At 47.4% G+C, this 14531-nt stretch overlaps 1 protein-coding gene across 1 annotated transcript in view; it reads left to right on the forward strand.

Moving 5' to 3' along the window:
- The window catches only part of C6H15orf40 (chromosome 6 C15orf40 homolog), a 71421-nt gene extending 71045 nt beyond the window's left edge, over positions 1-376 (forward strand). Inside the window, exon 4 of the mRNA XM_063925970.1 lies at positions 184-376. Coding sequence (XP_063782040.1) covers positions 184-279 — 96 coding nt within the window. The 3' untranslated portion in view covers positions 280-376. The remainder of the gene's footprint in view (positions 1-183) is intronic.
- Positions 377-14531: the final 14155 nt, after the last annotated feature.

The raw sequence follows: 14531 nt of genomic DNA on the forward strand, positions 1-14531 counted from the left end.
GCTCTTTTATTGTCAAAGGTAAGCTTGTTCCACCTGCACAATTGCTAAGATCTTTGACACTTTTTCTTAAAGTATATTTAATATCATATGCTTGCTGTATTATTTTTTGGCTTCATGTAAAAGTACATGAAGATTGTTTATAAAGCCATGGAAATGAAGAGCTGACTGTTCTTGTCCTAACAGGGTGGAAAAAGTCGAGAGAAAATTGTGAAGATTTTGGCTGTCATCACTCCAGAAGTTGTTTTAGAGAAGCTGCAAAGTGAAGCATCCAGAAACTAAATCCAAATGTGGTTCTTTTGCCTTGTGTCAGCTGCAACTACTGGAGAACTTCTTGTATTCGCCAAATTTCACAATGCTGATTAAAAAATGAAAAATGTTTCAGAATGCAGTGTCAATTTATGCAAAGAGAAGCTGATGTCACAGTGATTTCCCAAGTCACTGCAGACTTATTTTGAATCTCAGGATTAAACTGGACATTGTACATCTAAGTATTTGGAAATGTTTTATATGCTGGAAAAGCAACTTTAGTAAAGTATAAATAAAACACAACAAAAGACTATTTCATCTAAGAAAATAAATCTAAAACAGATAGGCTGGCTGGTGCACCACTAGATGCGTACAGCGCTGCTATGTGCACAAATACGCATCTGTTCCCGTGCATGCAATGTGGGAGCATGGGAGATCGATTTGCATTAAACTCTGCATCAGACACAAAATGTACAAAGCAGTGATTAAGTTTGGGCACATACAGTATAACTATACACTGAGCAGGGGGAAGTTTGTGAAACAATTTGGTATATCTATTTACAACTTCCAGAATTTGCGGATTGCACTGTGATCAAACATTGTAGGCAAGAAGTAATAGTGTCCGAGATTTCCAGAGGTTGGTGATACATTTCACCTTGTAAGTGCCAGAAGAGTGGTGAGTACTAAGCCGGCATCCCAATTAGCGGGTCGCCGGTCATTATGGCGGCATGAGGGTACAGAGACGCATGGCTTCTAACCGGGGTGGACTGCGTCTCCAGACTCAGTGCAGACGCACAGCAGTACACTGTACACAGTACACACACTGGCAAACACAGACTTAAAAGGGTTAGGACTACATTTTAAACACTAAATTACCTCAGCCAGTATAAAAAAGCGGGAAGACCGTGCGCCTTTGAGGGGGCGGGACTTCACTATGAGTGGATCCAGCAGCTCACCAGCGCCATTTTCCCTCTGCAGTGCACACAGATGCTGACTGACAGGGACGCGCAGCTCCTCCGGAGTGACTCCAGATTACCTCAGCGGTACCAGGGAGTCATAGCAGGGGGAGGGGGGGTGACTACTAGTGTACTAAGTTCCCAATCTGGGTACTTAGTCTGCGACCCAGCTAAGCTTGGCATTAGCGATAAGGGCGCGGTGTGCTGGCTCCATAATATCTCTGTGTCTCCCTGGAAGGATCTTTGTTGGTTAATTGTGCTCTTAACCTTTTCCTGTGTGTGTGTGCACTGTCACATTTACAATATGTCAGGCAAAGAGTGTGTTTCATGTACGGCAGAGTGTTTCTCTTCCCCAAGGGGCTTACTACTGTGTACTCAGTGTAGTGCACCTTCTCAGGCTAGCGGCGTTGAACCAGCATGGCTGGATTCTATTAAAGGAATGATCTCCCATATGTCTACTAAATTGTCCCGCAATGAGAAAGAGACGCAATACTTAAGACAGTCCGTGGATGAGTTTATGAACAGAGACTCGGTCCCCAAACCAGCGTCTCAGACCCCTAGCATTTGTCCGCAAAAACATACTCTGTCCCATATCCTGCAGTCTGACTTGGATGATCAAGGATCCGACATGGAGGAGGGGGAGGTGGACTCAGAGGGGGGGGGGGGGGAATGCGGCTCTGTCACAGGGAATAGAGGCTCTTATAGAAGCTATCAGAGACGTTCTGTAAATTCCTGATAAGGTGACAGAGGAGTGTGAGGAATCTTATTTTAATATAAAAAAGAAGTCTTCAGTCACGGTTTCCGGAATCAAAGGAACTGAATACCCTGTTTGAAGAACCGTGGGTTAATCCTGATAGGAAATTTCAGATCCCTGAAAGGTTACTGTCATCCTTTCCTTTTCCTCCTGAGGATAGGGAAAATGGGAAAATCCACCGATAGTGGATGCATCAGTATCCAGGCTGTCATGGAAAATAGTGTTGCCTGTCCCTGGTGCAGCCTCCCTAAAGGACACGGCTGATCGTAAAATTGAGACCACACTCAAATCCTTGTATACGGCTGCTGGGGTGGCCCAGAAACCCACTATAATATGTGCGTGGATTACTAAAACCATTGCTAAATGGTCAGGTAACCTAATTGAGGGGTTGGATTCCTTATCTAGGGGGGAGATTGTTTTACTCCTGCAACTAATACAGGACTCTGCAAACTTTATGGTGGAAGCCATAAAAGAAGTAGGTTTACTTAATCTACGCACCACTGCTATGGCAGTATTAGCACGCAGGGGCTTCAGGCTACGTCAGTAGACTGCGGACTCCAGGAAAGGCGTGGAAGGCCTATCCTTCACAGGAGAGGCCTTATTTGGAGATGAACTAGACAAATGGATCTCCAAAGCTATGGCGGGTAAGTCTGCGTATATCTTCCTTCTGCAGCTCCCCCAACCAGGAAGGCCTACTCAGGACCTAATCTACAGTCCTTTCGGACTGCCAAGTTTAAGGGCAAAACAAGAGGTTCTTCTACAGCCACCAGAAGCGCTAGAGGTAAACCATGCAAACCAGCAACTGCCGGTTCTCAGGAACAGAGGTCTAACTCTGCTTCCTCAAAGCCTTCAGCATGACGGTGGACCGCGACGCCTGGAAGATTGGCAGATAGGAGCCCGACTAAAGTTTTTCAGTCACATCTGGATAACATCATGGGTCATAGATCTTATTTCCCAGGGCTACAGACTGGAGTTTCAGGAGCTTCCACCTCACAGATTCTTCAAGTCAGGCTTACCAGCTTCACAAGAGGCAAGTATAACCTTACAGGATGCAATTCAAAAACTGGTACAGACTCAGGTCATTGTTCCAGTTCCACCTCATCTCCAAAACAAGGGATATTATTCCAACTTGTTTGTAGTACAGAAACTGGACGGTTCGGTAAGGCCGATTTTAAATCCAAAATCGCTGAACCCGTACTTACGAGTGTTCAAATTAAAGATGGAGTCTCTGAGAGCGGTGATCTCAGGTCTGGAGGAGGGGGAATTCCTTGTATCTCGATATCAAGGATGCCTACCTTCACATTCCGATCTGGCAGCCTCACCAGGCTTATCTACGGTTTGCACTGCAGGACTGTTACTACCAGTTCCAGGCCCTGCCATTTGGTGTCTCCACGGCACCGATGGTGTTCACCAATGTGATGGCAGAGATGATGTTTCTCCTTCGCAAGCAGGGAGTGAACATAATTCCTTACCTGGACGAACTTCTGATAAAGGCACCGTCCAGGGAAAGGTTGTTGGACAGCATTGGTCTCACAACCAAATTACTCCTGGATCACGGGTGGATTCTAAATCTTCTTAATTTCTGGGAATGATACTGGACACAGAGTCGCAGAAAGTTTTTCTTCCATTGGAAAAGGCATTGATAATCCAGTGGATGGTTTGGGATGTTCTGAAGCCAACCCGGATATCGGTGCATCTATGCATTCGCCTTCTAGGGAAAATGGTGGCCTCTTACGAGGCTCTTCAGTACTGCAGATTTCCTGCAAGACCCTTCCAGCTCGATCTATTGGACAATAAGGAAACCAGCGCTGGCTGTAATGATTAGACAAATATGGATGGTTTGTTATTAAATGAATAGTCTTAACAATTTATTTACCATTACACATTAATAAAATACGCATTAGATATAAAATATTGATAAAATCATTAGTGCCATCCAATTAGGCTATTAGCTCTCAGCCGATCCACTAAAGTGCTCTTATATGTAAATCCTCACTTGGCTAGGACCTCCTCCGGTGAAAAAACAATCGGCATATAAGCAATGGGTTTTACCAGATGTAGATAGATGGTTGTCCCTTGATGTTATCTCAGCCTGTAGGGATTATCCATTTGTGGCTAGAAGGGAGTCCAATCGGGAGCTGCTTAGCTGTAAATCCAAATGGAGGAGCAAATGTCCAATTGATGCCAGGGATGGAGTCTGGAATAACAGCGTGTGGTAACGTCTCAGGTTCTTAGGCTCTACGCGTTTCGCTGGTTACAAAACATCCAGCTTCATCAGGAGCATATGTTGGGATGTGTATTAGGGTCTCCTTATATACCCTTTTCAATTGAACTGTTGATGGCACCTCCCAACATGACCCTCTGGTCCGTTGGACAAATGGTCCGGATCACATCTTCTCATGCAACAGAGGATCCATCTGTCGCCAAACACCAGGATCTCCCTTCTTTGGTGGCTTCAGAATTCTCACCTAATCGAGGGCCGGCGGTTTGGGATTCAGAATTGGATTCTGCTAACCACAGACGCAAGCCTCGGAGGATGGTCAAGTCAGGAAATCGTCCTTCCAAGCAACATTCTGGAACTCAGGGCTATATACAACGCCCTTCTGCAGGCCTCATACCTTCTTCAAGATCGGGCCATTCAGGTTCAGTCGGACAACGTGATGGCAGTGACGTACATAAACCGACAGGGCGGAACGAAAAGCAGAGCAGCAATGTCAGAGGTATCAAGAATTCTCCTCTGGGCAGAAAAACACGTTGTGGCGTTGTCGGCGGTCTTCATTCCGGGACTAGACAACTGGGAAGCAGACTTCCTCAGCAGACATGACCTGCACCCAGGGGAGTGGGGCCTTCATCCGGAGGTGTTCACGTTCTTGACACATCGATGGGGATGTCCGCAAATCAACATGATGGCCTCTCATCTCAATAAGGAGCTCAAGTGGTATTGTTCCAGGTCGAGAGACCCACAGGTGGTGGCAGTGGACACTCTGACGACTCCATGGGTCTATCAGATGGTGTACGTGTTCCCTCCACTTCCGCTGATCCCAAGAATTCTCAAAAGAATAAAAAGGGAAAAGGTTCAAGCAATTCTCATTGCTCCGGACTGGCCAAGAAGGGCTTGGTACGCGGAACTTCTGGAGATGTTCCTGGAAGATACGTGGCCTCTGCCCCTTCGCGAGGATCTTCTGCAACAGGGCCCGTTCGTCTATCAAGACTTACCGTGGCTATATTTGATGGCATGGAAGTTGAACGGCTGATTCTAGCCAGGAGAGGCATCCCTGACAAGGTCATCCCGACTATGATCCAAGCCAGGAAGGGGGTAACGTCTGAACATTACCACCGTATTTGGAAGAAACACGTCTCTTGGTGTGAGAGCAGAAAATATTCTGTAGTGGAATTTTATCTGGGACGTTTCCTGCTTCTTCTGCAGTCGGGTGTGGATATGGGCCTACGCCTGGGCTCCATAAAAGTCCAGATTTTGTCCTCGTCCATTTTCTTTCAGAAACAATTGGCTTCTCTCCCTGAGGTCCATACGTTCTTGAAAGGTGTTCTGCATATCCAGCCTCCCTTTGTGCCTCCCACGGCACCTTGGGATCTCAATTTGGTGCTGCAGTTTCTCCAATCTGACTGGTTTGAACCGTTACAGGAGGTAGACGTAAAATATCTTACGTGGAAGACCGTCACACTGTTGGCCTTGGCTTCGGCAAGACGTGTGTCGGAGCTGGAGCCATTGTCTCACAAGAGCCCCTATTTAATTTTCCATGAGGACAGGGCTGAACTCAGGACTTGTCAGCAATGTCTTCCTTAGGTGGTGTCTGTGTTTCACATCAACCAACCCATTGTGGTTCCGTTTGTTACCGACACCTCTGTTACTTCAAAGTCTTTGGATGTTGTGAGGGCTTTGAAGGTGTATGTGAAGAGAACAGCTCATCACAGGAAATTGGACTCACTGTTTGGGGGTCACTACGAGTTGATTGTAGCTGTGCTTAATTTAGCACAGCTACGATCATCTTCCCAGACATGCGGGGGGACGCCAGCACAGGGCTAGTCCGCCCTGCATGTCAGTCCGCCCCCCCCTACCCCCGCACATGTACAAAAGCAAGACACAGCGGCGATGCTTTTGTTCTTGAAGAGTAACTCCCGGCCAGCGCAGCTCCTGCGGCTGGCCGGGAGTTACTCGTCGTGGCTCGCCCCCCGCACGGTCCGGCCACGCCTGCATTGGCCGGACTGTGCCCCAAAAACCGGCTAAACGCCACTGTGCCACCCCCCTCCCCCCCCCCCCGCCCAGTGAACGCCTCTGCCTGATTGATCACTAGGTAACGACGGCTGTCGGACGTCTGGCATGCGCCAGCGCATTGCGGCTCCGGCACATGCGCAGTTCCGACCCAATTGCTGCGCTGTGAACAACTGCAGCGGAATGACCCCCTTTGTTCTTTACAATCCCAATAAGATTGGGTGTCCTGCTTCAAAGCAGTCAATTGCTTACTATTCCACGGTAGGATTGCCGGTTCCTAAATCTGTACAGGCCCACTTGACTAGGTCGGTGGGTGCTTCTTGAGCGGCTGCCCGGGGTGTCTCGGCCTTACAGCTCTGCCGAGCAGTAACTTGGTCATGTTTGAACACGTTTGCAAAGTTCTACAAGTTTGATACTTTGGCCTCTGAGGACCTTCAGTTTGGTCAATCAGTTCCGGTTTGGGAGCTTTGGTACTTCCCCATGGTACTAAATGGATCCCCAGTATCCTATAGGACATAAGAGAAAATAGGATTTGAATTACCTACCAGTAAATCCTTTTCCCGTAGTCCGTAGAGGATACTGGGCACCCGCCCAGTGCTTCGTTCTTCCTGCACTGTTACTTGGTTAAGTATTCTGGTTTGTTCAGCTGTTGCTGTTCCTGTTTCAAGTATGGTTAGCATCGCTTTCCTCTTGTTTGTGTGTGCTGGTTCGGAATCTCACCACTATCCTTTTATCCTTCTCTTAAAGTATGTCCGTCTCCTCGGGCACAGTTTCCTAGACTGAGTCTTGTAGGAGGGGCATAGAGGGAGGAGCCAGCCCACACTATCAAATTCGTAAAGTGCCCATGGCTCTTAGTGGACCCGTCTGTACCCCATGGTACTATATGGATCCCCAGTATCCTCTACGGACTATGAGAAAAGGATTGACCGGTAGGTAATTAAAATCCTATTTCTCTATCGTCCTAGTGGATGCTGGGGTTCCTGAAAGGACCATGGGGAATAGCGGCTCCGCAGGAGACAGGGCACAAAAAGTAAAGCTTTTTCAGATCAGGTGGTGTGCACTGGCTCCTCCCCCTATGACCCTCCTCCAGACTCCAGTTAGATTTTTGTGCCCGGCCGAGAAGGGTGCAATCTAGGTGGCTCTCCTAAAGAGCTGCTTAGAAAAAGTTTAGCTAGGTTTTTTATTTTACAGTGATTCCTGCTGGCAACAGGATCACTGCAGCGAGGGACTGAGGGGAGAAGGAGTCAACTCACCTGCGTGCAGGATGGATTGGCTTCTTGGCTACTGGACATCAAGCTCCAGAGGGACGATCACAGGTACAGCCTGGATGGTCACCGGAGCCGCGCCGCCGGCCCCCTTGCAGATGCTGAAGTCAGAAGAGGTCCAGAATCGGCGGCTGAAGACTCCTGCAGTCTTCTAAAGGTAGCGCACAGCACTGCAGCTGTGCGCCATTTTCCTCTCAGCACACTTCACACGGCAGTCACTGAGGGTGCAGGGCGCTGGGAGGGGGGCGCCCTGGGAGGCAAATGAATACCTATAAAGGCTAAAAATACCTCACATATAGCCCCTAGAGGCTATATGGAGATATTTAACCCCTGCCTGATTTTTCTAAATAGCGGGAGACGAGCCCGCCAGAAAAGGGGCGGGGCCTATCTCCTCAGCACACGGCGCCATTTCCTCTCACAGCTCCGCTGGTCAGGACGGCTCCCAAGTCTCTCCCCTGCACTGCACTACAGAAACAGGGTAAAACAGAGAGGGGGGGGGCAAATTTATGGCGATATTTTGATATAACAAAGCAGCTATAAGGGAGCACTTATTATAAGGCTATCCCTGATATATATATAGCGCTTTTGGTGTGTGCTGGCAAACTCTCCCTCTGTCTCCCCAAAGGGCTAGTGGGTCCTGTCTTCGTTAGGAGCATTCCCTGTGTGTCTGCTGTGTGTCGGTACGTGTGTGTCGACATGTATGAGGACGATATTGGTGTGGAGGCGGAGCAATTGCCAAATATGAGGATGTCACCCCCTAGGGAGTCGACACCAGAATGGATGCCTTTATTTATGGAACTACGGGATAGTGTCAACACGCTAAAGCAGTCGTTTGACGACATGAGGCGGCCGGACAATCAATTAGTGCCTGTCCAGGCGACTCAAACACCGTCAGGGGCTGTGAAACGCCCTTTGCCTCAGTCGGTCGACACAGACCCAGACGCAGGCACTGACTCCAGTGGTGACGGTGACGATTCAACCGTATTTTCCAGTAGGGCCACACGTTATATGATTTTGGCAATGAAGGAGGCGTTACATTTAGCTGATACTACAGGTACCACTAAACAGGGTATTATGTGGGGTATGAAAAAACTACCTATAGTTTTTCCTGAATCAGAAGAATTAAATGACGTGTGTAATGAAGCGTGGGTTGCCCCTGATAAAAAGCTGATAATTTCAAAGAAATTATTGGCATTATACCCTTTCCCGCCAGAGGTTAGGGAGCGCTGGGAAACACCTCCTAGGGTGGACAAGGCGCTAACACGCTTATCTAAACAAGTGGCGTTACCCTTTCCTGAGACGGCTGCACTTAAAGATCCATCAGATAGGAGGATGGAAAATATCCAAAAAAGTATATACACACATGCAGGTGTTATACTACGACCAGCTGTAGCGACTGCCTGGATGGGCAGTGCTGGGGTAGTTTGGTCAGAGTCCCTGATTGAAAATATTGATACCCTGGACAGGGACAATATTTTACTGTCGTTAGAACAAATAAAGGATGCATTTCTTTATATGCGTGATGCACAGAGGGATATCTGCACACTGGCATCACGGGTAAGTGCTATGTCCATTTCGGCCAGAAGAGCTTTATGGACGCGACAGTGGACAGGCGATGCGGATTCAAAACGGCATATGGAAGTTTTGCCGTATAAAGGGGAGGAGTTATTTGGAGTCGGTCTATCAGATTTGGTGGCCACGGCTACAGCCGGGAAATCCACCTTTCTACCTCAAGTCACTCCCCAACAGAAAAAGGCACCGACTTTTCAACCGCAGCCCTTTCGTTCCTTTAAAAATAAGAGAGCAAAGGGCTATTCATATCTGCCACGAGGCAGAGGTCGAGGGAAGAGACAGCAACACGCAGCTCCTTCCCAGGAACAGAAGCCCTCCCCGGCTTCTACAAAAGCCTCAGCATGACGCTGGGGCTTCTCAAGCGGACTCGGGGACGGTGGGCGGTCGTCTCAAAAATTACAGCGCGCAGTGGGCTCACTCGCAGGTAGATCCCTGGATCCTGCAGATAATATCTCAAGGGTACAGGTTGGAATTAGAGACAGATCCACCTCGCCGTTTCCTGAAGTCTGCTTTACCAACGTCCCCCTCCGAAAGGGAGACGGTTTTGGAAGCCATTCACAAGCTGTACTCTCAGCAGGTGATAGTCAAGGTACCTCTTCTACAACAAGGGAAGGGGTATTATTCCACTCTTTTTGTGGTACCGAAGCCGGATGGCTCGGTAAGGCCTATTCTAAATCTGAAGTCCTTGAACCTGTACATAAAGAAGTTCAAGTTCAAGATGGAGTCACTCTGGAAGAGGGGGACTTTATGGTATCCTTGGACATCAAGGATGCGTATCTCCACGTTCCAATTTACCCCTCACACCAGGGGTACCTCAGGTTCGTTGTACAAAACTGTCACTATCAGTTTCAGACGCTGCCGTTCGGATTGTCCACGGCACCTCGGATCTTTACAAAGGTAATGGCCGAGATGATGATTCTTCTTCGAAGAAAAGGCATATTAATTATCCCATACTTGGACGATCTCCTAATAAGGGCGAGGTCCAGAGAACAGCTAGAGATGGGATTAGCACTGTCTCAAGAAGTGCTAAAACAGCACGGGTGGATTCTGAATATTCCAAAATCCCAGTTAATGCCGACAACTCGTCTGCTGTTCCTAGGGATGATTCTGGACACGGTTCAGAAAAAGGTTTTTCTCCCGGAGGAAAAAGCCAAGGAGTTATCCGACCTTGTCAGGAACCTCCTAAAACCAGGAAAGGTGTCTGTACATCAATGCACAAGAGTCCTGGGAAAAATGGTGGCTTCTTACGAAGCAATTCCATTCGGCAGATTCCACGCAAGAATTTTCCAAAGGGATCTGTTGGACAAATGGTCAGGGTCGCATCTTCAGATGCACCTACGGATAACCCTGTCTCCAAGGACAAGGGTGTCTCTTCTGTGGGGGTTGCAGAGTCCTCATCTATTGGAGGGCCGCAGATTCGGCATACAGGATTGGATCCTGGTGACCACGGACGCCAGCCTGAGAGGCTGGGGAGCAGTCACACAAGGAAGAAACTTCCAGGGAGTATGGACGAGCCTGGAAACGTCTCTTCACATAAACATTCTGGAACTAAGAGCAATATACAATGCTCTAAGCCAGGCAGAACCTCTGCTTCAGGGAAAACCGGTGTTGATCCAGTCGGACAACATCACGGCAGTCGCCCATGTGAACAGACAGGGCGGCACAAGAAGCAGGAGTGCAATGGCAGAAGCTGCAAGGATTCTTCGCTGGGCAGAGAATCATGTGATAGCACTGTCAGCAGTGTTCATCCCGGGAGTGGACAACTGGGAAGCAGACTTCCTCAGCAGACACGATCTTCACCCGGGAGAGTGGGGACTTCATCCAGAAGTCTTCCACATGCTGGTAACCCGTTGGGAAAGACCAATGGTGGACATGATGGCGTCTCGCCTCAACAAAAAACTGGACAGGTATTGCGCCAGGTCAAGAGATCCGCAGGCAATAGCTGTGGACGCGCTGGTAACGCCTTGGGTGTACCAGTCGGTGTATGTGTTTCCTCCTCTGCCTCTCATACCAAAAGTATTGAGAATTATACGGCAAAGAGGCGTAAGAACGATACTAGTGGTTCCGGATTGGCCAAGAAGGACTTGGTACCCGGAACTTCAAGAGATGATCACGGAAGATCCGTGGCCTCTACCTCTAAGGAGGGACTTGCTTCAGCAGGGTCCCTGTCTGTTTCAAGACTTACCGCGGCTGCGTTTGACGGCATGGCGGTTGAACGCCGGATCCTAAAGGAAAAAGGCATGCCGGAAGAAGTCATTCCTACTTTGATTAAAGCAAGGAAGGAAGTAACCGTGCAACATTATCACCGAATTTGGCGAAAATATGTTGCGTGGTGCGAAGATCGGAGTGCTCCGACGGAGGAATTTCAACTGGGTCGATTCCTACATTTCCTGCAATCAGGATTGTCTATGGGTCTCAAATTGGGATCTATTAAGGTTCAAATTTCGGCCCTGTCGATTTTCTTTCAAAAAGAATTGGCTTCAGTCCCTGAAGTCCAGACCTTTGTTAAGGGAGTGCTGCATATACAGCCTCCTGTGGTGCCTCCAGTGGCACCGTGGGATCTCAATGTGGTTTTGGACTTTCTAAAATCTCATTGGTTTGAACCACTAAATAAGGTGGATTTGAAATATCTCACTTGGAAAGTGACCATGCTTCTAGCCCTGGCTTCTGCCAGGAGAGTATCAGAATTGGCAGCTTTATCTTACAAAAGCCCATATCTGATTTTCCATTCGGACAGGGCAGAACTGCGGACTCGTCCGCATTTTCTCCCTAAGGTGGTGTCAGCATTTCATCTGAACCAGCCTATTGTAGTGCCTGCGGCTACAAGTGACTTGGAGGACTCCAAGTTACTGGACGTTGTCAGAGCATTAAAAATATATATTGCAAGGACAGCTGGAGTCAGAAAATCTGACTCGTTGTTTATATTGTATGCACCCAACAAGATGGGTGCTCCTGCGTCTAAGCAGACGATTGCTCGTTGGATCTGTAGCACAATCCAACTTGCACATTCTGTGGCAGGCCTGCCACAGCCTAAATCTGTAAAGGCCCACTCCACAAGGAAGGTGGGCTCATCTTGGGCGGCTGCCCGAGGGGTCTCGGCATTACAACTTTGCCGAGCAGCTACGTGGTCAGGGGAGAACACGTTTGTAAAATTTTACAAATTTGATACTCTGGCTAAGGAGGACCTGGAGTTCTCTCATTCGGTGCTGCAGAGTCATCCGCACTCTCCCGCCCGTTTGGGAGCTTTGGTATAATCCCCATGGTCCTTTCAGGAACCCCAGCATCCACTAGGACGATAGAGAAAATAAGATTTTACTTACCGATAAATCTATTTCTCGGAGTCCGTAGTGGATGCTGGGCGCCCATCCCAAGTGCGGATTATCTGCATAAATTGTACATAGTTATTGTTAACTAATTCGGGTTTTTGTTGAAGGAAGCCATCTTTCAGAGGCTCCGCTGTTATCATACTGTTAACTGGGTTTAGATCACAGGTTGTACGGTGTGATTGGTGTGGCTGGTATGAGTCTTACCCGGGATTCAAAATCCTCCCTTATTGTGTACGCTCGTCCGGGCACAGTACCTAACTGGAGTCTGGAGGAGGGTCATAGGGGGAGGAGCCAGTGCACACCACCTGATCTGAAAAAGCTTTACTTTTTGTGCCCTGTCTCCTGCGGAGCCGCTATTCCCCATGGTCCTTTCAGGAACCCCAGCATCCACTACGGACTCCGAGAAATAGATTTATCGGTAAGTAAAATCTTATTTTTTTTTGTTGTCTATTCAAATGGGCGGTATGCTCATTGGCCATTTGTTAATTATTTGATTGAGCACTGGGTTTATAAATGTATTTTGTCATATGAGTTTTTTGTTTTTTTTCTTCATTTACTGTGTTGTTAAAATGCTGAAATATTAATTTTTGATGCTATGGTAAACTGTTGTCATGGACTACTTCTTGATATTCTGTTATGGAGGGTTTCACTAATCATGTCACAAGTCTGAGATTAAATAAGACATGATAAGGAAGGTCGGTGAGTCCTTTAGGCTGGAGAGATGAATAAAAGTTGCTCACTGATAGCCAGGTTAGGAACACGGCTTGCAGATATACCGGATAGCCATGTTAGTAACAAGGTTGTAGATATATCGGATAGCCAGGTCTGGGACATGGTTTACAGAATCACCGGATAGCCAGGATAGTAACAAGGCTTGCAGATATACCGGATAGCCAGGTCAGGAACAAAGCTTGCAGATATACCAGATAGACAGGTCAGGAAGAAGGCTTGCAGATAGGCCAGATAGACACAGGTCAGGAAGAAGGCTTGCAGATACTGCATACCGGATAGCCATGTCAGGAACAAGGTTGCAGATACACTAGATAGCCACCTAATATTTGCTTATGCTGAAGAACTTCAGCAATGTGAAAGAAAGGACTGGTCCAGACTACTGGAAGAGCCATGATTTTTAAAAGCCAAACACAGTGCAGCTTGTTCTTGGCTGAAGGAACATATTAACTACTCCATTGTTGGAGTGGCAGAAAGTCCACACACAGCAGTATCCCTGGTTGAAGTATGGTAATTAATAGTCCTCAGAGACCAATACTGTCCTGATATCCAGACACGCCCATGCACAATACAAGAAAGTACAATTGGGACCTCATATGAATGAAATTGTACATGGTTTTGCCCAAACAAACCAAAACATAGGATAGATCTTGCATCTCTAACTTAAGGTGATTCTTATATTGTGTGCCACCCTCTTCTCTTAACTATTTACCAATGTAATAAATATCTATATCGTTTTTGCCCAATATTTTTACTATATTCATATTTTAAACTTTCCTTAGGGAATCCAGTACTTAAAGAAAGGAGAAAGAGGAATGTACACTTGGAAAAAAGGAAGGATAAACAAACAAATAGGCGATTTGTGTGTTCTCACTAAGCTTTAATGAATGATAGCAATATAAGTGCATAAGAAGATTTAATAAAAATAAATATAATCTGAACCATTCTCTGAGAAGGCGTAACTGGCAGCTGCCTGTAATATGGAGGGACAGTAACATACGGGCAGTACGGGTGGTGTAATGGTTAGCATTCCTGTCTCACAGCACTGAGGTCATGAGTAAGATTCCCACCATGGCCCAAACTGTGTAGAGTTTGTATATTCTCCCCGTACTTGCGTGGGTTTCCTCCGGGTACTCTGGTTTCCTTCAACAAACCAAAAATATACAGGTAGGTTAATTGGCTCCCAACAAAATTAACCGTAGCATGAATGTGTCTTTTTGTAAATGTGATAGGGAATATAGGCCTTCATTCCGAGATGATCGAATGTAGCAACTTTTTACTGCTTGTGCGATCAACTAGACGCAGCCTATGAGGGAGAGTATGTTAGCATAGCAGGGCTGCGATTGCTTGTCCAGCCATGCTATGCTAAAAAAGTTTCCTGCAAGACAAAACCAGGGTAAGAGTTACTTACCCTGTGCGACGGATCCAGTGACGAAGGTCCCGGGATTGAAG

Source organism: Pseudophryne corroboree, chromosome 6 (assembly GCF_028390025.1).
Source record: "Pseudophryne corroboree isolate aPseCor3 chromosome 6, aPseCor3.hap2, whole genome shotgun sequence".
In the NCBI taxonomy this organism is placed as follows: Eukaryota; Metazoa; Chordata; class Amphibia; order Anura; family Myobatrachidae; genus Pseudophryne; species Pseudophryne corroboree.